Raw genomic sequence first — 22,088 nt, 5'->3', positions numbered from 1 at the left:
AGTTATTAAGTTTTAACCAAGATTTCAAAAATTCATATGTTCATATAAAGTAGATTTGTGTCCAAAGCAATTTTGGTGAATGTCAGGGACTTTTAACTTTTGAATCTTCCAGGTTTTCCCAAGAAAGTCTCTTTTTCAGTTTTCCTTTTTCTTTTTTCTTTGTAGTGGACGTTCGGGAGCAATAAAAATAAGAAGAAAGGAAAGACCAGAAAAATAGAGAAGAAAGGAGCCATGAAGAAACAGGCCAATAAAACTGCTTCTTCAGGCAGTTCGGACAAAGACAGTTCCGCTGAGAGCTCAGCCCCTGAGGAAGGTGAGCCGGGAGCCCAGAGCCTGGCAGTGAGCTCCCCTTCTTACGGGCTGAGGGTGCAGTCAGAAATGGAGGGAAACGCGCATGCATTTCAGCAGCTCAGAACATTTCAGTGGTCATGGATCCTTTGAGAAGCTAAATGAAGAAAGAAAAATACATGCAGTTCCGAAGATTAATGAGTTCAGTGAAACCCATCCAGGAAACCCATGAGGAGTATTTGCATTAGAGTTTCACCCTGACCTTCCCTTCCCTCTTTCTTTTTTTTTTTTTTTTTTTTTTTTTTTAATATATTTTATTGATTTTGTACAGAGAGGAAGGGAGAGAGATAGAGAGTTAGAAACATCGATGAGAGATAGACATCGATCAGCCACCTCTTACACACCCCCTACTGGGGATATGCCTGCAACCAAGTTACATGCCCTTGACCGGAATCGAACCCGGGACCTTTCAGTCCCTAAGCCGACGCTCTATCCATTGAACCAAACCGGTCTTGGCTGAATCACCATTTTTCAGTCATCAGTAATAATTGATTTACTCAAGAGTTATCAATGACTCTTAAATCACTGGGTGAGAGTTTGTTGGAAGTAAGATATTTACAGTCTCAAAACATCTCCCCGTTATACTTAATAGCTACACAGAAGAAAAAAGTGCCTTTACAATGGAGAAATCTATGGGATACTACCTTACCCAAAAATCTAAATATCACTAGTAATTGGACAAATAGATATCAGGTGCTTCCTGATGTGATACTTTGAAAAGGACACAATTACTTAGAGAGTATTGTTGCCAAAAAATCATAACCTAAATAGTGCTTGATGAAACCAACCAACTGAAATTGTGGACATTTGATAACTGTGGCTGTTTAAGTTTGAAATAATTAAAACTTAAAATTTTAGTCTCTCATTTGCATTAGCCACATTTTAATTGCTTGGTAGCCACATGTGGTGGCTACGGCTCAGATAAAGAATATTTATTACTTCATAAAATTCTGTTAGATAATATTTGGACTTATACTCCTCAAAACTTCAATGGTATGAAAGACCAAAAGAAAAAGGTTGTTGCAGATTAAAGGTACTAGAGAGTCATAGAAACCAGATGCAATGTGTGATCCTAGATTGAGTCCCTCTTTGGCTGAAAAGTGGCTATAAAGGACTATGTTAGAACAACTGGTGAAATTTGAATAGGGCGTGTGTTAGATGAAGGTATTCCATCAGTGTTAAATTTCCTGAATTTGATAATTGTATAATTGATTATGTAAAAGACTGTCTTTTAGGAGAAGTGTTTAGGTATAAAGGGTTACAATCTCTGCAACTTACTTTCAGTTCAGCAAAATGAATAATAAAAATGTATACATTTGCCGAAACTGGTTTGGCTCAATGGATAGAGTGTCGGCTTGGGGACTGAAAGGTCCCGGGTTCGATTCCGGTCAAGGGCATGTACCTTGGTTGCGGGCATATCCCCAGTAGGGGGTGTGCAAGAGGCAGCTGATCGATGACTCTCTCTCATCGATGTTTCTGACTATCTCTCTCCCTTCCTCTCTGTACAAAATCAATAAAATAAAAAAAATAAAAAAATGTATACATTATTTTATTTTATTTATTTATTTTTTTATATGTTTTATTGATTTTTTACAGAGAGGAAGGGAGAGGGATAGAGAGCTAGAAACGTCGATGAGAGAGAAACATCGACCAGCTGCCTCTTGCACACCCCCTACCGGGGATGTGCCCGCAACCAACGTACATGCCCTTGACCGGAATCGAACCTGGGACCTTTCAGTCCGCAGACCGACGCTCTACCACTGAGCCAAACCGGTTTCGGCTGTATACATTATTTTAAATAAGTAGACAAAAAGTAAATTGGCAATGTTGATAATGTGTAAACCTAAGTTAAAAGATATATAGCCCAGCGGGTGTGGCTCAGTGGTTGAACACAATCTATGAACTAGGATATCATGGTTTGATTCCCAATCAGGGCAGTGTCTGGACTGCAGCCTGATCCCTAGTGTTTGGCGTAAAGAAAACAGTTAATGATTCTCTCTCATCATTGATGCTTTATTTCTCTCTCCCTCTCCCTTCTCAGTATATTTTATTTTAAAAAATGATGGGCCAGGCCAGTGTGGCTCAGTGATTGAGCATCAACCTATGAACCAGGAGGTCATGGTTCAATTCCTGGTCAGGGCACATGTCCAGATTGCAGCTTCATCCCCAGTCTGGGGCCTGCAGGAGGCAGCCAACCAATGATTCTAATCATTGATGTTTTATCTCTCTCCCTCCCTTCCTCTCTCTGAAATCAATAATAATATTAAAGGGGAGAAAAAAGGATGTGCAGGAACTCTGGCCAGTGTTGCTAACTGGTTAGGGTGTCAGCCAATTCATTGAAGGTCTTGGGTTCAATTCCTAGTCAAGGGCACATAACTGGATTAGGGTTCACTCCCTCACCTGGTCCAGGCATGTGTGGGAAGCAGCCACTAACTATGGATGAGATACATCCATTAATATGGATATATCTCACATCAGTGTTTGTTTTCTCTCCCTCCCTCCCTTCCACCCTCTCTGAAAACCAGTGGAAAAAATATCCTCAGTTAAGGATTATTAAAAAAAAAAAAAAAAAAAAAAAAAAAAAAAAAAAAGATGTATCAGAGTCACCTATTCTTCCACCTTTTTTCTTTAGATCTGCAATTTTTTCAAAAGTAAAAAGTTTTAAAAGAACATGCTGGTTTATATTCCAGCCTAATTTTTCGTAACCTATGCTTACATTTGCCAAAGGCAGACCCAAGGGAGCAGAGATGGCCATATGCCATTTTACCCAGGAGAGCCAAGGAGTAATGATAATTAACAGTCACCTCGGCCTGACTTCTCTAGTAGAGCCTAATCTTCTGTTCGCCCTTTGTGGCAGGTGAAGTGTCGGATTCTGACAGCAACAGCTCCTCCTCTAGTTCAGACTCTGACTCCTCTTCTGAAGATGAAGAGTTCCATGATGGCTACGGGGAAGACCTCATGGGGGATGAGGAGGACAGGGCTCGTCTGGAGCAAATGACAGAGAAGGAACGAGAGCAAGAACTCTTCAACCGAATTGAGAAGAGGGAGGTGTTGAAAAGAAGGTAAGGTTATAATTCCTTAATGAGCAAATAAAATAACAAAATAATTTTTCCAAAATTCACATTTGAAGCCCTATCTCTATTGGATTTAATTAACACTTGAGATTTATAATATTATTATTATTATTATTATTATTATTATTATTGCTATTGTTGTTGATGTTAATCCTCTCCAAGGATATTTTTACATTGGTTTTAGATAATGGAAAGGAGGGGAAGAGATAGAGAGAGAAACATCAATGGGAGAAATAACACATCGATTGGTTGCCTCCCACGTTGGGCCCAACCAGGGTCACCAGGGCCGGGGATTAAGCCTGTAACTGAGGTATGTGCCCTTGACCAAAAATCGAACCTGGGACTCTTCAGTCCATAAGCTGATGCTCTGTCCACTGAACCAAACTGGCTAGGGTGGGATTTATCATTATTTACAAATTCGGTATCTCACTATCTTTCCATCACAGCTTTTGTATGTTTTGCTTTTTGCTTTCCCAGTTGGGTGTTTTTTGCTTCTTCGTATTTCAAATCTTTGACTTGATTCTTGCGATCCTCTAGTCTGTTGTTGGATCTCTGTATGTTATTCTTTATTTCAGTCAGTGTATGCTTAATTTCTAGTTGGTCATTTTTTAAAAAATATATATTTTATTGATTTTCTTATAGAGAGGAAGGGAGAGAGATAGAGAGCTGGAAACATCAATGAGAGAGAAACATCAACCAGCTGCCTCTTGCACACTCCCTATCGGGCATGTGCCCACAACCAATGTACATGCCCTTGACCTGAATCGAACCTGGGACCTTTCAGTCCACAGACCGATGCTCTACCGCTGAGTCAAACTGGTTTCGGCTAGTTGGTCATTTTTCATATTCTTGAGGATCTTGCTAAATTTATTGGCGGTTTCTAGAAAATTCTTGAAAAAACTTATAACTGTGGTTTTGACTCTATCTCCTCTATCTCCTCCATTGCTTTCATTTGTAACCTGTTTCTTTGTCTCCGCATTTTGGCTGCTTCCCTGTGTTGATAGAGTGGCTTTGTGTGCTAGGTGTCCTATAGGGCCCAGTGGTTCAGCTTCCCCAGTTACCTGAAGTGGACACTTTTGGTGCACCCCTTTATGGGCTGTGTGCATAGTCTTGTTGTAGTTAAGCCTTGATTGATGTTAGTATCACTGGGAGGAATTGACCACCAGGCCAATTGGCTGTGAGGATCAGCTGTGTCTATGATGGGAGAACTTCTATGCTTGAGACACCCATCTAAGACAAGACTTGCTTCATTGGGGCTTTGGTGCTCATGGAGTCTGCCCCCTATGGATCTGAGGGGTTGTAATCTGGATGGTCCCACTCTTACCACTGGGTACACTGGCTCTTGGATCTCCAAGGAGGTGCTAATTTAGCCTCTGCCTGAGGCCACCCAGCAGGAGCTACAGATAGATCTGCAGATTCTCTTTTTTGTTTGGGATTTGGAGGTGCCCAGATGAGGCCCAGGTGTGAAGCAATGAAAGCTGCTGTTGGGCCTTAGACCTTCTTTTGGATGTTCTGGGTCTCTCTGACTCAGCTGCAGTTTCTTAGGTAATTTTAGATTTCAAAGGACCAGGCCATTCATATGCAAAAGCCTCTGCGCACAGCATGGGTGGGGTGGGGTCTCAGAGCTGAGCAAACAGCAATGGCTTCCCATCAGCCCTGCCCTAAGAGGCTCCTGGGCCTCAGTATCCCATAGTAATCACTGCAAGTACTTCTGAGAGAAAGTGCCCTCAAGTTCCACCCAATGCCAGACAGTCCAGTTTCTCCCCATATGAGTCTGGGTCCCCAGAGTCTCACCCAGAACTGTAGTTCAGAGCAATTAGGAGCTTGTATCTCCCAAATGAAAAAGACAGTCGCATCTTAAATTGCCAGCCCTCAGTTACCAGCCCTTTGTGAACATGCGTTCCTCATACCTCTGAACTTTACTTTTGCAGCTCCTTTGAGTCTCAGTGTGCTTTTCTTTTTCCTTCTAGTTGTAGAATTTCCACTTGGCCAACCTTCCTGTGGTTCTGGATGATGTCTGTTTTGTCTTTTAGTTGTAGTTTTGAAGTTGTTTTGTGAGGCAGCAAGTCCAGGTATTTATTATATCTATGCCACCGTCTTGGTTTCCCTCCAGTGTATACTGATTTTTGTTTATCTATTGATCTGTTGGTTGATATTTGGGTTGTTTTCACTGTTTTGCTATTGTGAATAGTGCTAATATGAACATTCATATACACATATTTGAATACCTATTTTCGGTCCTTTTAGGGGTACACCTAGGAGTAAAATTGCTGGGTCATACAGTAATTTTATGTTTCCTTTTGAGAAACCACCAAACTGTTTTTTCCACAACCTCTGCACTATTTTACATTCACACCAGCAATGTTGGTTCCAATTGTGCCCATTCTTGCCAATACTAGTTATTTTCCCTTTTTTTCTTAATAGCTATTCTGATGGATGTGATATATTTCACTGTGATTTTGATTTGTACTTTTCTGATCTGCATAAATTTTACTTCTTTTCCCATATGTATCCCTTCATTTCTTTTTTGTGTGTGTGTGTCTTCCAGTACCATGATGATTAGAAATAGTGAGAGCATACATCCTTGTCTTGTTCTAATCTTAGGGGAAAGGATTCAGTCTTTCACCATTATGTATTAAGTTAGCTGTGGGGTTTTTTATAGATGCTTTCTATCAGTTTGAGAAAGTTCCCTTCTGTTTCTAGTTTGTTGAGAGTTTTTACCAAGACAGGGTATTGGGTTTTGTTAAATGCGTGTTCTGTGTTTGTTGGGATAATTATGTAGTTTTTGTACTTCATTCTACTACCCATGTTTCCCCGAAAATAGACATCCTCCGAAAATAAGACCTACTTACAGGTTTCCTTCTGAGTGAAATATAAGGCATCCCCCCCGAAAATAAGGCCCCCATAGGCTAAATATGAGAGATTTGGTCCACTGATTCTGAAAGAAATGGAGTCACAAGAAATTGACCAGGAAATTCAGGAATTGGATTGTTATGATGATGTTTCAGAAGATGATGACATGATTGCCATTGAATAAATGAGTAAATTCTTGATACTGTAGGAGTCATAGTTTGTCTGTTTTGTGTTGACAACTACTGTACTACCGTGCCGTATACAGGTAATAAATTTCCTTTATTTTCATTTAACAATAAATGTGTACCGTATTCTTCTTCATGGAAAAATAAGATATCCCCTGAAAATAAGACCTAGCGCATCTTTGGGAGCAAAAATTAATATAAGACACTGTCTTATTTTTGGGGAAACAGGGTAATATGGTAGGTTACAATGATTGATTTTCTTATGTTGAATCAACCTTGCATTTCTGCTTGGTCATGGTGTATCATCCTTTTATAAGTTTACTAAGAGGCCCAGTGCGCGAAATTACATAAGACCCCAAACTCGCCGTGCCACTGTGGGCACGCGACCCCAGACCTGCAGTGCAGCCATAGAAGTGGGACCCCAGACCTGCCATACTTCCATGGGCATGGGACTCCAGCCCCACCGTGCCACCACAAGACCCATCAATGCACCTCCTGGTGACTGTTGTTATGGTCTTACAGCCACAGGCCTTTTATAATGTAGATGGATTCAATTTGCTGCTGTTTTGTACCAGCATTCTTAAGAGATACTGGTCTATACTTTTTTCCTTGTGATGTCATTGTCTGGCTTTGGTATCAGAATAATATTAGCCTAGGCTTTCCCATGCCTTTCCCTTTTCCTTCCCCTCCCCGCCCCCCAAGCACATGAGCTTCCTCACTTCCAAACTCCAAGGGTCCTTCCTTTACCTCCATAACTTGTTTCCTAAGCCCGTCTTTCTATGAATTACTTCTTCTATCTCTATAATTTACCAAACAAAATGTTCTCTTATAAGAAAAAAAAAAATGCTAGCCTCATAGAATGAATTGAGAAGTGTTTTCTTCTCTTTTATTTTTTGGAAGAGTTTGTGAAGAATTGGTATTACCACCCTAATTGGTTTGGCTCAGTGGATAGAGCATTGGCCTGCGGACTGAAGGGTTCCAGGTTCGATTCTGGTCAAGGGCATGTACCTTGGTTGCGAACACATCCCCAGTAGGGGCATGCAGGAGGCAGCTGATTGATGTTTCTCATTGATGTTTCTAACTCTATCCCACTCCCTTCCTCTCTGTAAAAAATCAATAAAATACATTTAAAAAAAAGGATTGGTATTACTGCCCTTGCAAGTTTGGCTCAGTGACCCTCGGACTGAAGGGTCCTGGGTTCAATTCCAATCATGGGCATGTACCTTGGTTGTAGGTTCAATCCCCAGTAAGAGGCGTGGAGGAGGCAGCCGATCCATGTGTTTCTCTCTCATTGATGTTTCTATCTCTCTCTCTTCCTCTCTCTAAAATTAGTAAAAACATTTTTTTTTTAATGTGATAGTGACTCTGTGGTTTCACTCTATTTCTGATGGAACACCATTGGAATTTATTTTAAAAATTCGTTACTTTCTTCTGTTATATGAAGGTCAAGGAGGATTTGTGTGTTACTGACAGGATACAGTAATATCCTGAATATTTTTGTCCTCTTAAGCCTATTCCAACTTAATGTTTTAAGTATTTTTCTGTACTTATATTCAATATTTTTAAATATATATTTTATTCAGAGAAAAAGAAATAGGGAGAGGGAAATGGAAACATCCATGATGAGAGGAAATCATTGATTGGCTGCCTCCTGAATGCACCCTACTGGGGATCGAACCCACAACACATGCATGTACCCTGACCAGGAATCGATCCATACCAGCCAGGCGATAGTCAATGATTTTTATGGTACTTGTACATTGGAGCTTCTTAAAGGAAGCAGAAAACGTTTATTAACTCCTCCGCCCCCTACTTACTTCCTTTCTTGTATCTAATAGGAATCAGTCATTACAAATATTTAATTGCCCCACTTAAAAAAACAATAAATATCTTTTAATCAGGTTTGAAATTAAGAAAAAACTAAAAACAGCCAAAAAGAAAGAAAAGAAAGAAAAAAAGAAAAGGCAAGAAGAAGAGCAAGAAAAGAAAAAGCTGACACAGATTCAAGAATCTCAGGTAGGAGATTCAGTGGACCTCATTATCTGAAGAATAAAGTCTATTTTGAATGCATGTGTTTATATAAAAGATGTGTTTATATTACTCAGCTTAAGTCAGTCAGTGCATAACTATTACATACTCTAGATATATCATTTCACCACTAGCTACACTGTTTAATTCCTTAGGAATCCTTCACTCAAGTCTGCATTTAAAAAGCAGCTTAAATGAAGTGTGAATAGCCTCTAAGAAAAAGTTGTTAAATTTCCTGTTCAGTGTAGCCAATTGGTTAGTATTGTTTACTCAGTCAGGTGTACTTCATCCTGACTTGGTTGTAAAAGTAGCTGGGAAAATTAGTCATCTCTGCATTTGTCACAGAATGCTTTGTTGATAATATCAGCAAATATTGGCTATGATCTAGGATGTCCTTCTTGAAAGTGCTTATTCCTGGTCTAATGAACAAAATAACCTGAGAATCAAAATAGGTCCAGAGGCATGGATGCATGGAACAGACTGCCAGATCTCAGAGGGGAGGGGTGGGGAGGCCAGGAAGAGAAAAACCGAAGAATTTACATACACACCTGGCATAGCCCATGGATACAGACAAACGGTGTGGTGAAGGCCTGAGAGAGGGCACAGGCTGGGAAGAGATGGGAAAAGGGAGGGCAGGATGGGGGACATCTGTAATACTGTCAACAATAAAAATATATGTGTATATAGATTTTGCATATATTTTAAAAGTGCTTATTCCTGTAATTCTTAGGCTTTCTGTTTATTAGGCAGGGAAGATGAGAGCTGACTTTACTGCTCTATCCTCTTTGTCCACAAGAGGATGCTCTCCCCCTTTAAACAAATTTCAGTTTCTATAGTAATACAGAGTCACAGTGAAGAACTAAATAATTAATTGTAGGTATAGACAGTCATAACCAGTCGATAAAAAGAACCATCCTACATATGTTTCCCTTCGCAGGTAACATCCCACAACAAGGAACGGCGTTCCAAACGGGATGAGAAACTAGATAAAAAATCTCAAGCCATGGAGGAGCTAAAAGCAGAGAGAGAAAAACGGAAGAACAGAACAGGTAAGTAGGGAAAATATGCTACTTGGTGTCTTTGATCATATGATTTGACTTCCTAGTGGTCATTTTTATTTTTCCCCTTGTTTAGCTCTTTATTATGAGAAATTCCAAAAACATACAGGATATAGTGTAATGAACCTCCATGAACCCATCATCATCCAGCCTCACCAGTCAACTCATGGGCAACCATTTTGTTTGTTTGTTTTGTTTTGTTTTGTTTTGGAGGCGTTACAATAAAAATGTTTATTTAGGTTTGATCAGTACAGGTAAGATATACTGGAATCACAGAGCAATATGCATTGACAGGGTACAACAGTTCATAAAAAGAGTAACTTTGCATACAAATGTCTTAAATATCATTCAGTCACCCAAAGAGAAAATGCACAGATGTATAGTGGAAAAAACTGTGTCTAACACTGAAACCACTATGGGACTCCATCAACAAGTCCAACTTTTAGTGATAAAACTGCTGTGCTGGACAAACTTAGCAATCATAACCCACATCTACTCTAACAAGTCTGAATGGTGCATAAGAATAGTAACAGCAACTCATGGCCAATCTTGTTAAAGCTATACTTCCTCTTCCATTGGGTTATTTTATTTTTTTTAATGTATTTTATCATCAGGTTATTTTAAAGTAAATCTCAGTAAATAATTATATTTCAACCATAATTATTTCAATATATTGAAAAGATAAGGGCTCTTATTTTAAATATAACTATAATGACAATATATATATTGCAACGAATCTCTTACCATTTTATTCCTTTATACAAATATATAGTCAGTCTTTAAATTTTTTTAGTTATTCTATAAAATATACTAATTTGATCATTTTAATCAGTATATAAATAAAATCCACTCATTGTTATTTGTTAATATATCCCTAAGTCACTTAGTCTATAGGTTTTCCTGTCTATCTCTCTTTTTTAACTAGCCCCTTTCAGTTTATTTGTTGAATAAACTGCTTTCATTTATCTTACAGTTTTTCACAGATGCTGACTACATCATATTAGTGGCGTTAAATGTGTTTTTCTAGTACCTTGAATTTCCTGTAATTTGTAGTTAGAGTTAGAGAATTGGACAGATTTGGATTTGTTCTGTTTCTATTTTGTTTTGTTTTGTTTGGAAGACTAAGTTTTAGGTAGTGATATATTATACCACGAGACCCAGAGTATCTGCTTGTCTCATTTTGTGATACTGCCAGCTGTCACTTAACTATTACCACAATAATGTGAAATAACAAACTTCCCCAAACTCAGATAAACGATCGTTTGTTCTTACTCAAGCATCTGCAATTCAGGTAGGGGTTGCTTGATATACAGGTTTAGATGGGATTGTCCCCAAGTTTCATGATAGAACCAGGTCTGTTTCTCCTATCTCTCTCCCGCCTCAGACCAGAATAACTAGGACACATTCTTCTCATGGTAATGGCAGAAGTATAATAGGGGCAAGCAGAAACATGAGATGCCTCTTATGGCCTAGACTTGGAATGAGCAGTGTCAGATGTGTGCACATTCCATTGGCGAAAGCAAGTCACATTACCAAACCCAACATGAATGGCCGAGAGGAACTTCCCACTGAATCACATGGCAAAGAGCCTGGGTATGAGAAGGGTGAAGATTGGTAATAGTAATATGTTCTATCCCAACAGCCATTGTAATCATTACCTAGAGCATTTAACTTATTATAAGTTGCAAAAGGGTGATGTTATGATCTATTATTCTTTCTTCATTTATTATCTTGGGTTTACTTCTAAAAAGAGAAGCTTCTCATCAGCTATTTAGTTACCACTAGGTACTATTTTTTATAGGAAAGGCAGAATAAATGCTTGATTTTTTTGTTTTTGTTTTGCTTTACTGGGTTTTAAAAGAAAGCTAGTTCCTTGACAACTTTCAAAGGTGCCCAGTGAGGTTTGTTTCTTTATTTTGAATATCGTTATGAACTCATGGATTTTAAGATACTTCATACATTTCAATCCATTGCAGTAATTATTATTGAGATTCATATTATTTCATCTTCAACCAGTTGTAGCCTAAGTCCTTATGATATGATGCTCCAATAGTTTTCTTGCTTTCTGAATTTGGAATTAGCCATTTCTCTAAGGAACTCTGGTTCCTTTTTCATGAGAAACTGTATGTGGACATCACAGTCTAGATCCATCAAGTGTCCATACTACTGGGTTGGCTATTATGTCTAAGACTTTTCAATGTATGGAGCTTGGTTTTTTTAAAAAATAATTTATTTTTCAATTATAGTTGGTGTACAGTATTCTATTAGTTTTAGGCATACAACCCAGTGATAAGACATTTATATAACTTATAAAGTGATTACCTCAATAAATCTAGTGCACATCTGATATGATACATAGTTTTTGCTATATCATTGACTATATTACCTGTGCTATACTTTTTGCCCTGTGGACTGAAAGGTCTTGGGTTTGATTCCGGTCAAAGGCATGTACCTCGGTTGCAGGCACATCCCCAGTAGGGGGTGTGCAAGAGGCAGCTGATTGATGATTCTCTCTCGATATTTCTAACTATCCCTCCCTCTTTTTCTCTGTAAAAAAATCAGTAAAGTATATTTTTTTAAAAAGAGAGAGAGAGATAGAAACATCAATAATGAGAAAGAATCATTGTTCCACTGCCTACTACACACCCCACACTGGAGCCTGCAACCCAGACATGTGCCCTGACCGGGAATCGAACTGTGACCTCCTGGTTCATAGGCTGATGCTCAACCACTGGGCTGCGTCATCCAGGTTCCACTTATTAATACATTCATTGATTGATAGTTGTATGTGCCCTGATCAGGGATCAAACCCACAACCTTGTCATATTGAGACAATGTTCTAACCACCTGAGCTACCCAGCTAGAACAAGAGTGGAATTGTTGGAACGTATGGTAAATTTGTGTTTGACCTTTTGAGAAACTGCCAGAATGTTTTCCAAAGTGTCTTTACCATTTTGTATTCCCACCAGCAATGTATGAGGGTATCACTCTTTACATATTCTCACCAACACTTGTTGTCTTTTTGATAGTAGCCATTTTAGTGAATATGAAATGTGATTGTTATTTGCATTTCTCTAATGATTAGTGATGTTGAGCATCTTTTCATGTGCTTATTGACCAATTGGATAACTTCTTTGATGAAGTTATATCTATTATACCTTTTGCTCGTTTTTGATCAACTTTGTTGTTGTTGACTTGTATTTTTTGTATTTTTTTTATTTTTTAAATCAATCTTTATTGTTCATATTATTACAAAAGTTCCTCATTTTCCCCCCCTCCACCAGGTTCCCACCCCACCCTCTGCCCTTTCCCCACCCCCCATTGTCCTCATCCATAAGTGCACAGTTTATGATCAGTCTCTTCCCCCACACCCCACTCCCCTTTTCCCCGAGAATTGTCAGTCCACTCCCCTCCCGTATCTCTGATTCCATTATAATCAACAGTTAATATTGTTCATCAGGTTTTTTAATTTCCTTGTTTTTTTTTTTAATTAATAAACTTTTATATTTTTAAGAATAAATTTTAAAATCTAATAATTTTAAACCTTGTTTTTTTCTGCCCTGGGAACTGAGAAGCAAACTTGTTTATATGTAAACTTGCCCTTGGCATTCAAATGTAAAAAAACACATTGTTTAAAGATAGCTGCTGGCTGGAATTGGATTACCTGTTCTGGGTGGGAAGGGCATGTCCTCCCCTTTCTCCATTAAAATTAAGGTGTTAGCTTTAAAACCTTTTTGGCAAGAGACCTTAAATTTTCAGAACTTTAAATTTTTCAGGTAGCAAATCAATTACTTAGCATTTTCTCATATCAATAATACCTCCACATTCCCAAGGATACACTTCACACAAAAGACACTTCCAAATGGATCAACCAACCTCATCCAGACCCCACAGAAGGCACTCACAGATCAACACCCCAGCACTACAACAACTCAACACATCCAGATCTAAGCCTTCATCACTTGATTCAGCAGACCCTCAAGTTCCCCCAAAAGTTTCCAGCCATGTCTGAGAGGCAGCCCTGGGACGTGGGCAAGCGAGGAGGGAGGAGCGAACTATTCCGGCCCAGCTGCTCCGGGCCTGGCCGCTGTTGCTCCGGCCCGGCTTCTTCAGGGGCCTGGCTTCTCCGGGCCTGGCTGCTCCCGACCTGGCTGCTCCGGGTCTGGCTGCTCCGGGCCTGGCCACCACCGCCCCAGGCCTGGCTGCCACTCCCCTGGGCCTGGCTGCTCTGGGCCTGGCCGCCGCCGATCCAACATTCTGTCTGTTTTGTTTGTTTTTTTTAACTCATTTATGTTGCAATGTTGGCTGATGAGTTGAGCTCTGTCTTAATCTTCGATTTTTCAACATCTTCATATTCTTTCTTAAGTAATTTTACTATCTTTTTGCTATAACTTGATTTCTTCACATTGAAAACTTCTTCGGTTTCTTCCTCCTTGTCCTGGAAGCTCAGCAGGCTGGCCCGCTGCGCCCCTTTATTCTCTGGGGCCTCCTGCAGCTTCAGCCTGTTGCTGGGGTCGGCGCCGCACAGGAAGCAGCCCCCGGCCACTGCTCCGTGGCCATGATCAGCAGGCAAGGGCCCAGCGGCACCTCCCCCCCGGGGGCCCTGTCGCCCAGCTCCCTGCCGGTGCCCCGTGGCGGCTCCCACTCCTCATCGTGCTCTTTCCAGTTTGGAGCTTTTGTCTCCTTCCCGAGCAGTCGGAAGTGGGGCTCAGCACAGTCCGGAGCCCTTGTCTCCTTCCCGCCAGAGCAATCCAGCATCAAAGTCAACAGTCTGTCCTCTGCGCGCAATGTGCGCGCCTCCGGGGGCTCTGCCTTTCGCCGCTCCCCCAGGTTTCCGCTTCACTGCCCAGTTTCCCTCTGCTTGAGCATGGGTCCCCGGGGTCTGGCCTAGAACTGGGGTTCAGCGCTGTCGGGCCTGGGGTTCAGCACAGTCCAGAGCCCCTATCTCCTTCCAGCTAGGGAACGCCAGCCAGGCACTCAGCCTCCCCCTCCTCTCTGGCTCCGTCCTCTCCCGCGCAGCATATCTCTGTACCATAGGCTTTTTCAGCTCCTCTGACTTTCCTTCTGGTTTTCTCTTTCCTTCTTGTAGAATTTCCAGTCAGTCAACTTCCTGTAGCTTTGGCAATGTTCATTTTATATTTTAGTTGTATTCCATTGAAATTGTTGTGTGTGGCTGCAGTTAGGTGTTTACCTGTGCAGCCATCTTGGATCCTCCTTGTAGTTGTTTTTTATATTTGTTGACTATTAATCCCTTATCAAATACAGCCGAACCTCATTTTTTGAACAATTCGGTTGTCAACCAGTTTATTTTTAAACTGACAACCCTTTCAAGCTGATACCTGCAAATGACAAAAAGTGTCTCTCAGGCAACAGAGTTAATGCTTTTATAGCTGGTGAAATCAATGTCAAGGATTAGCGCGATTTTAAGACATAAAAAAGCCATCAAGAGTGCTAATGTTGCCCAGCTGGTGTGGCTCCGTCATTGAGCATTGACCTATGAACCAGGAGGTCAAGGTTATATTCCCAGTCAGGGCACATGCCCAAATTGTGACTCAATCTCTGTGCAGGAGGCAGCCGATCAATGATTCTCAAAATTGATGTTTCTTTTTCTTTCTTTTTTTAAACAAATATATTTTATTGATTTTTTTTTACAGAGAGGAAAGGAGAGGAATAGAGAGTTAGAAACATCAATGAGAGAGAAACATTGATCAGCTGCCTCCTGCACACCTCCTACTGGGGATGCGCCCGCAACCAAGGTACAGGCCCTTGACTGGAATCGAACCTGGGACCCTTCAGTCCACAAGCCGACACTCTATTCACTGAGCTAAACCAGCTAGGGCTTATGATGTTTCTATCTTTCCCTCTTCCTTCCTCTCTGAAATCAGTAAAAAAAATATTTTTAAAAATCAACAGAATCATTCTGTTAAAAAAAAAAAAAAAGAGTGCTAATGTTGCTAAGTGTGTGAAAGAAACAGTGATCACAGACAATGAAAGAGGTAGAAAAACTTGCTAATTTGGATAAACGAAAAGCAATTAGCTAGTGACAGCTATTTCAGAGGCAGTGACCTATGAACAAGCAAAGATGCTGCATGCTGACCTTTCATCCCTGGGATTGAACACTAAAAGTGATCTGTTTAAGGCTAGTAGGGTGGTTCAGTAAACTTAATAAACGTGTTAATTTATAGATTAAACAATACATTAGACGTGTGCTGTATTTAAGAAAGGTTAAAACAGGGAATCATTTTGGGATCTGGAATGGATTAATTCAATTTACATTATTTAAAATTGGAAAAAATGATTATCTTCCACAAATTGCTTCTTTAACAGCCTTCCAGAATGAATTAAGTTCGAGAACCAAGGTTCCACTGTGTATGATTTTCACATATGTCTTTCCCAGTTGGTCTTTTTTTGTTGTTGCTGTTAATCCTCACCAAAATAAATAAATAAACAAACAAATAAATAAATAAATTATATATTTCCCATTAATTTTTAGAGAGGAGCCGGAGAGAAAGAGAGACATTAGAGGGACACATCAATTGGCTGCCTCCTTCACTTGCCCCTACAGGGGCCAGGGAATCTGTAACTGAGGTATGTGCCCTTCACTGGGACTCGAACCCACAATCTTTCCCGCCACAGGCCAATACACTGAAGACTGAGCAGCTGGCCAGGATTTTCTTTTCACTTTTGATAGTGTTGTTTGATTCATGGAAGCTTTTAATTTTTATGGTAGTACAATTTTTAACTTAATATTTTTCTTTTGTTGCCTCTGCTTTTGTTGTCATATCCAAGAAATTATTATCCAGTGTTATAAAACTCTTCCCCTAAGGTTTTTTTAAGAATTTTGCCGGGACCGGTTTGGCTCAATGGATAGAGCGTCGGCTTGGGGACTGAAGGGTCCCAGGTTCGATTCAGGTCAGGAGCATGTACCTTGGTTGCGGGCAGATCCCCAGTAGGGGGTATGCAAGAGGCAGCTAATTGATGACTCTATCTCATCGATGTTTCTAACTCTCTATCTCTCTCCCTTCTTCTCTGTACAAAATCAATAAAATATATATTTAAAAAAAAAAAGAATTTTATAGTTTTAGTTCTTATATTTAGGACTATGATCCATTTTGAGTTAGTTTTTATATACAATTGTAAGGTAAAGGCCCAACTTCTTTGTTTATGGGGTGTTTGTACATGTAGGATATCTAATTTTTTAACACCAATTTTTTAAATACTGTTATTTCCCCATTGAATGGTCTTGACACCCTCTCAAAAATTATTTGACCATATATATAAGGGCTTACTACTGGGTTTTCTCTTCTATTGGTCTATATGTCTGTCTTTTTAATAGCTATATTTTTAAAGTCACTTGTTCCTTTTTGTGTGGTTGTGTCATCAAATGAATACTTTGCTTCATTTTGCTTATGATGTATAGAGATGACTTTTTATTATTATGTTTTATAAAATACAAGGTTCCAAAGTCAAATCTACTAAATAAGGTATATTCAGAAAAGTTTAGCACTATACCTTTCTATTTCACTTTCCTCCTTCCCATAATAGTTGACCACTTAGAAATTTTTTTATCTTTCCTTTTTCCCCCTAAACAAAAGGACACAGATTCACCTACTGTCTTAGATTAATGGCAGCACTCCATACATACTTTTCTCTATCTTGCTTTTTCACTTTACTGTATATCCTAGAAATCACTTCTTATATTTTATGGCGAGCAGCAGTTGATAAATTTATTTTTTTGTAAGTAATATTTTATTGGAATACAGTGATGCCCATTTGTGTCATAATTATCTGTAGCTGCTTTCTATCTAATGTTTTATTCAAAGATTCTCTGAAGTCATCATAAAATTTCCCCCCTCCTTCCTGACCATCATCGGGTATTTTTTTTTTTTTTTAATATATTTTATTCATTTTTTACAGAGAGGAAAGGAGAGGGATAGAGAGTTAGAAACATCAATGGGAGAGAGTCATTGATCAGCTGCCTCTTGCACATCTACTGGGGAGGTGCCCACAACCAAGGTACATGCCCTTGACCGGAATTGAACCCGGGACCTTTCAGTCCGCAGGCTGACACTATCCACTGAGCCAAACCGGTTTTGGCAATCATCAGGTATTTTAACTGCAATAAAAAAAAGCGATTGTCAGCCGGGACCGGTTTGGCTCAATGGATAGAGCATCCGCTTGGGGACTGAAGGGTCCCGGGTTCGATTCCGGTGAGGGGCATGTACCTTGGTTGCGGGCATATCCCCGGTAGGGGGTGTGCAAGAGGCAGCTGATCGATGACTCTCTCATCGATGTTTCTAACTATCTCTCTCTCTTCCTCTCTGTATAAAATCAATAAAATATATTAAAAAAAAAAACACAAAAAACAATTGTCAGCCGAAACTGGTTTGGCTCAGTGAATAGAGCATCAGCCTGTGGACTAAAGGGTCCTGGGTTCAATTCTGGTCAAGGACATGTACTTTGGTTGCGGGCACGTCCCCAGTGCGGGGTGTGCAAAAGGCAGCTGATAGATGTTTCTCTCTATCGATGTTTCTAACTCTCTATCCCTCCCTCTTCCTTTCTGTGAAAAATCAATAAAATATATATTTTTTAAAAACAATTGTCAATACAATTGGTGGCCTTTTTTGCCTACTTAGAAACATTTAGTGCCTAAATGATTTTAACTCTCGTGTTTAACTCATTTCACTTGTTGTTGTTGTTTTGGTTTGTTTTCCTGTTTGTTTTATTAATCTTCACCCAAGGATATTTTCCCATTTATTTATTTATTTATTTATTTTTAAGAAAATGGAAAGGAGGAGGAGAGACAGAGAATAACACTGATGTGAGAGAGACACATCAACTGGTTGCCTCCTGCACCCGCTCTGACCAGGGCTGGGGATCGAGCCTGCAACCGAGGTACATACCCTTGATTGTATTCGAACCTGTGACCCTCAGTCTACAGGCCGATGCTCCACCCACTGAGCCAAACTGTCCAGGGCCTCACTTCTTCATGTATCCAAATCATCACAATCCAGTCCCAAGCAGATGGAGCTATCAAGTCATTCCCATGTATTAGTTCTTTTTCAAAGATGAAGAATGTTCCATTTTCTGAGAGAATCTAAGTAAACATTTTCCCTTTCTTTTTAGCTGAGCTCCTCGCCAAAAAACAGCCATTAAAAACCAGTGAGGTGTACTCTGACGATGAGGAAGAGGAAGAGGATGACAAATCCAGTGAAAAGTCAGACCGCTCAGACCGAACGTCGTCCTCTGATGAAGAAGAAGAGTAAGCTTGTGTACATTTTGGTCTGTAGTTAGGACAGGTGGGTTCTCTGAGGAGAAGCTTATTGTAGTTTCCAAAACCCCCCTGTTTGGTCTCTGACTATTGTTTGTCCAGTACCCTGGACCGGGAGCTGGGTTCCCCAGGACATTGGCCTGAAGCCCTCACTTAACATTTCATTTGGGCTCAGTAGGTGGGAACTGACTTCATGTCACCCCCATTTTGGCCAGATGCTTCCATTTGTTTTCTTACTCTAATCGGTTATCTGGGAAGGTGGCAGCCTTATCCACAGTTCACACTCCTGGTTAAGAACAGGATTCTAGTACCACTCTTTCCTGTCGGTTCATTTATTTCTTCTAGTGCCTTAATCACGTGTACTTTGATTTTGTTAAGTTTTATCTGGATCAGTTTTTATGATGAGCACTTTGCCCAGTGCCCTTTGTTCCTCACAGGAAAGAAGAGATCCCTCCAAAATCACAGCCAGTGTCCTTACCCGAAGAGCTGAACCGGGTTCGATTATCGCGGCACAAGCTGGAACGTTGGTGTCACATGCCCTTCTTTGCTAAAACTGTCACCGGCTGTTTTGTACGGATTGGCATTGGGAACCACAACAGCAAACCAGTGTACCGGGTTGGTGTTTCTTTCCCGGGACAGTTATCCCTGTTTTAAATGTAATTACTCCCTAAGATACCGCATAAATCTGTCCCTCTTCTAGTCCCATTTGTTCTGGGTTGTATGGATTTAACATATCTTACCCGGGAAAGGTTGGCAGTGGGAACTGACCTCCATGATCTTCATATTTGATCGATAAAACTGACCTCTGAAATCCCAAGTACCTCCCCCGGTAAGGTAGGATTAAGTTGGAGGGGAAGCTTCTCATGAGCCCCACAGGCTAACTGCCTCCTCCCCTGGTGCTTGCTTACCCTGCACACAGGGTTCCGGTGTTCGGCCATCAGTTCTAAACCCGAGAAAGGTGCCAGGACACCTTGCAGCTGTGGACTCCTCTCAGCGCAGGGTCACTCACCTGCACTCGGTAAATGGAGCCACAGAGAGTGGTGTGAGAGCTCTGACTGTTTTTGAATATCGTCTCTGTCCTTTCTCCTAGGTTGCTGAGATCACGGGTGTTGTGGAAACCGCCAAGGTTTACCAGCTTGGTGGCACCAGGACAAACAAAGGGCTGCAGCTACGGTAGGAAGGTGTTTCTCTGTGGCCATTTCTGCTCCCAGTGCAAACCGGCACTGCCTGTGCGGGCTGTTACTCTTTCCCATGTGGTGGTTTTCTGGGGCTTTTATTATGCTGTTGCCTGGAGGGAAAGGAGGATATATGTCTCTCTCCTAGGGAAATCAGAGATATGAAGTGGTAGGACATATGGAAGTGAAAAGTCAGGTTGTAAGACTCCCTCCTCCCAGAGCCCTAAGCATTTCCTAAGCATGGTCAGGAGGCTTGCTTTCTGGACCTGGCTCTGGACCTTTGACAAGTCAGGTCACCTTTCTGGACTTCGTTTCCCCTTCGGTAACATGGCATTTACTGAGTGTCTGCTATGTGCCATTGTTCTGAGGATCAGGATAGCAGTGACAACAAAACACACACACAAATCCTGGCCCTCTTGGCTCCGAAGATTCTAAAGCCCCACATTGGTCTAGAAGCAGTTTGTCAGGAACACTGCAAATAGCAGTGATAGGCACTGCTCTGCCGGGGCCTGGCTGCTCTCTGTGGCTTCCCCACTCCTTCTCCTGCCCCTGTATCTCCCCCGGTCTGTGTGAAAAGAACCCATTGGGAGGGCCGCGGCCATGATGTGCAGCAGTGACTGTCTCTAGGAGAATGGCACTGACTCACTTTGTTAGCACAGGGGTCAGTAGAAAGATAGTGTTCTTCCTCTCTAGGGAATAGTTTCCTTGTCATTCAGATATTCTGGGGGCCAGTTGACTGACAAATTTTATTATAAATGGACTTTTGAAGTATGCCAAATCCATAGCTTTCTTTTTTTTAAATTTATTTTTAATTTTTATTGATTTCAGAGAGGAAGAAAGAGGGAGAGAGAGAGAGAGAGAGAGAGAAACATCAGTGAGAGAGAATCCTTGATCAACTTCCTCCTGCACACCCCCTACTGGGGATCAAGCCTGCAACCCAGGCATGTGCCCTGACTTGGAATCAAACCAAACACCTCCTGGTTCATAGGTCAACACTCAACCACTGAGGCACGGCAGCTGGGCTGATTCTTAATCTTGGCTGCACATTACAACAACCTGGGAGGCTTGCTTTGTTTGTTAATTTCAGTGCCTGGTTCCTACTCCCAGAGGTTTTTATTCAGTTTATCTACAAAGGTGCTTTGACACTGGAATTTTTATAAATCTTGATAATGCTAAAGCGTAGCCAGGATTGAGAACCACAGAAATAGATGGTACAGAGTCCGGTAGGGTTGCTTTGCTGGTACTTTTCAACATATTCTTGGAGATGCTGTCTCTTTTTTATGTAGGCATGGCAATGACCAGCGAGTTTTCCGCCTAGAGTTTGTCTCGAACCAAGAATTCACGGAAAGCGAATTCATGAAGTGGAAAGAAGCGGTAAGTGGGAAGACAACATCTAGCTGTTCCTGAAAACGGTCACAGCGTTTCTTTCCAAAGTCACTTATTATATAACTTTTTTATCATGTTTTGGTCCAGATGTTCTCTGCTGGCATGCAGTTGCCCACTCTAGATGAAATCAATAAGAAGGAATTGTCTATTAAAGACGCTCTTAATTATAAATTCAATGATCAAGACATTGAAGAGGTAAGAAAACTGGTATTTCAGAGCCTAGAGGTTCATCAAGAACCAATGTTAAGGAAGAGCATGACTTTCCCCTCCTTACATCTTCTTTTTTATCCTCACCCAAGGATATTTTTCCATTGATTTTTAGAGAGTGGAAGAGAGAGGGAAAGACAGAAATATTGATATAAGAGAAGCACATCAATTGGTTGCCTCCTGCAGGCATCCCAATGAGGGCTCGGGCTGGGGAGGAGTCTGCAACTGAGGTACATGCCTTTGACTGGAATCCATCCTGGGACCCTTCAGTCTGCATGCCGACGCTCTATCCACTGAGCCACACTGGCTAGAGCTCCCTTCCCCACATCTTGGTGTGTTTAGCTGTGCTGTTGTTGCATGAGGATGAGGGAATGCTGGTATTGCCCTCTTAGTGTTTACAGTTTATCTGAGTTTTTTCTATACATTCTCATTTGAAGTCATAGATTATAGAAGGGTATTCAGGGTCCAGGAATCTGTATTCTGCTAGGGTTGGTCCTTCAAGA

General features: G+C 40.8%; 1 protein-coding gene across 1 annotated transcript in view; it reads left to right on the top strand.

Moving 5' to 3' along the window:
- RTF1 (RTF1 homolog, Paf1/RNA polymerase II complex component) overlaps positions 1-22,088 on the top strand; it is a 62,732-nt gene that overhangs the window by 34,823 nt on the left and 5,821 nt on the right. Inside the window, exons 3-11 of the mRNA XM_084904636.1 lie at positions 166-313; positions 3,206-3,410; positions 8,362-8,476; positions 9,426-9,537; positions 18,673-18,808; positions 19,255-19,432; positions 19,908-19,990; positions 21,279-21,366; positions 21,466-21,573. Of these exons, the coding sequence (XP_084760762.1) occupies positions 166-313; positions 3,206-3,410; positions 8,362-8,476; positions 9,426-9,537; positions 18,673-18,808; positions 19,255-19,432; positions 19,908-19,990; positions 21,279-21,366; positions 21,466-21,573 (1,173 nt within the window). The remainder of the gene's footprint in view (positions 1-165; positions 314-3,205; positions 3,411-8,361; positions 8,477-9,425; positions 9,538-18,672; positions 18,809-19,254; positions 19,433-19,907; positions 19,991-21,278; positions 21,367-21,465; positions 21,574-22,088) is intronic.

The sequence above is a fragment of the Pipistrellus hanaki genome (assembly GCF_964339955.1).
Source record: "Pipistrellus hanaki genome assembly, chromosome: 1".
Classification (NCBI taxonomy): Eukaryota; Metazoa; Chordata; class Mammalia; order Chiroptera; family Vespertilionidae; genus Pipistrellus; species Pipistrellus hanaki.
Note: the sequence above shows the minus strand (reverse complement) of the source record. Positions and strands in the feature narration are given on the sequence as shown.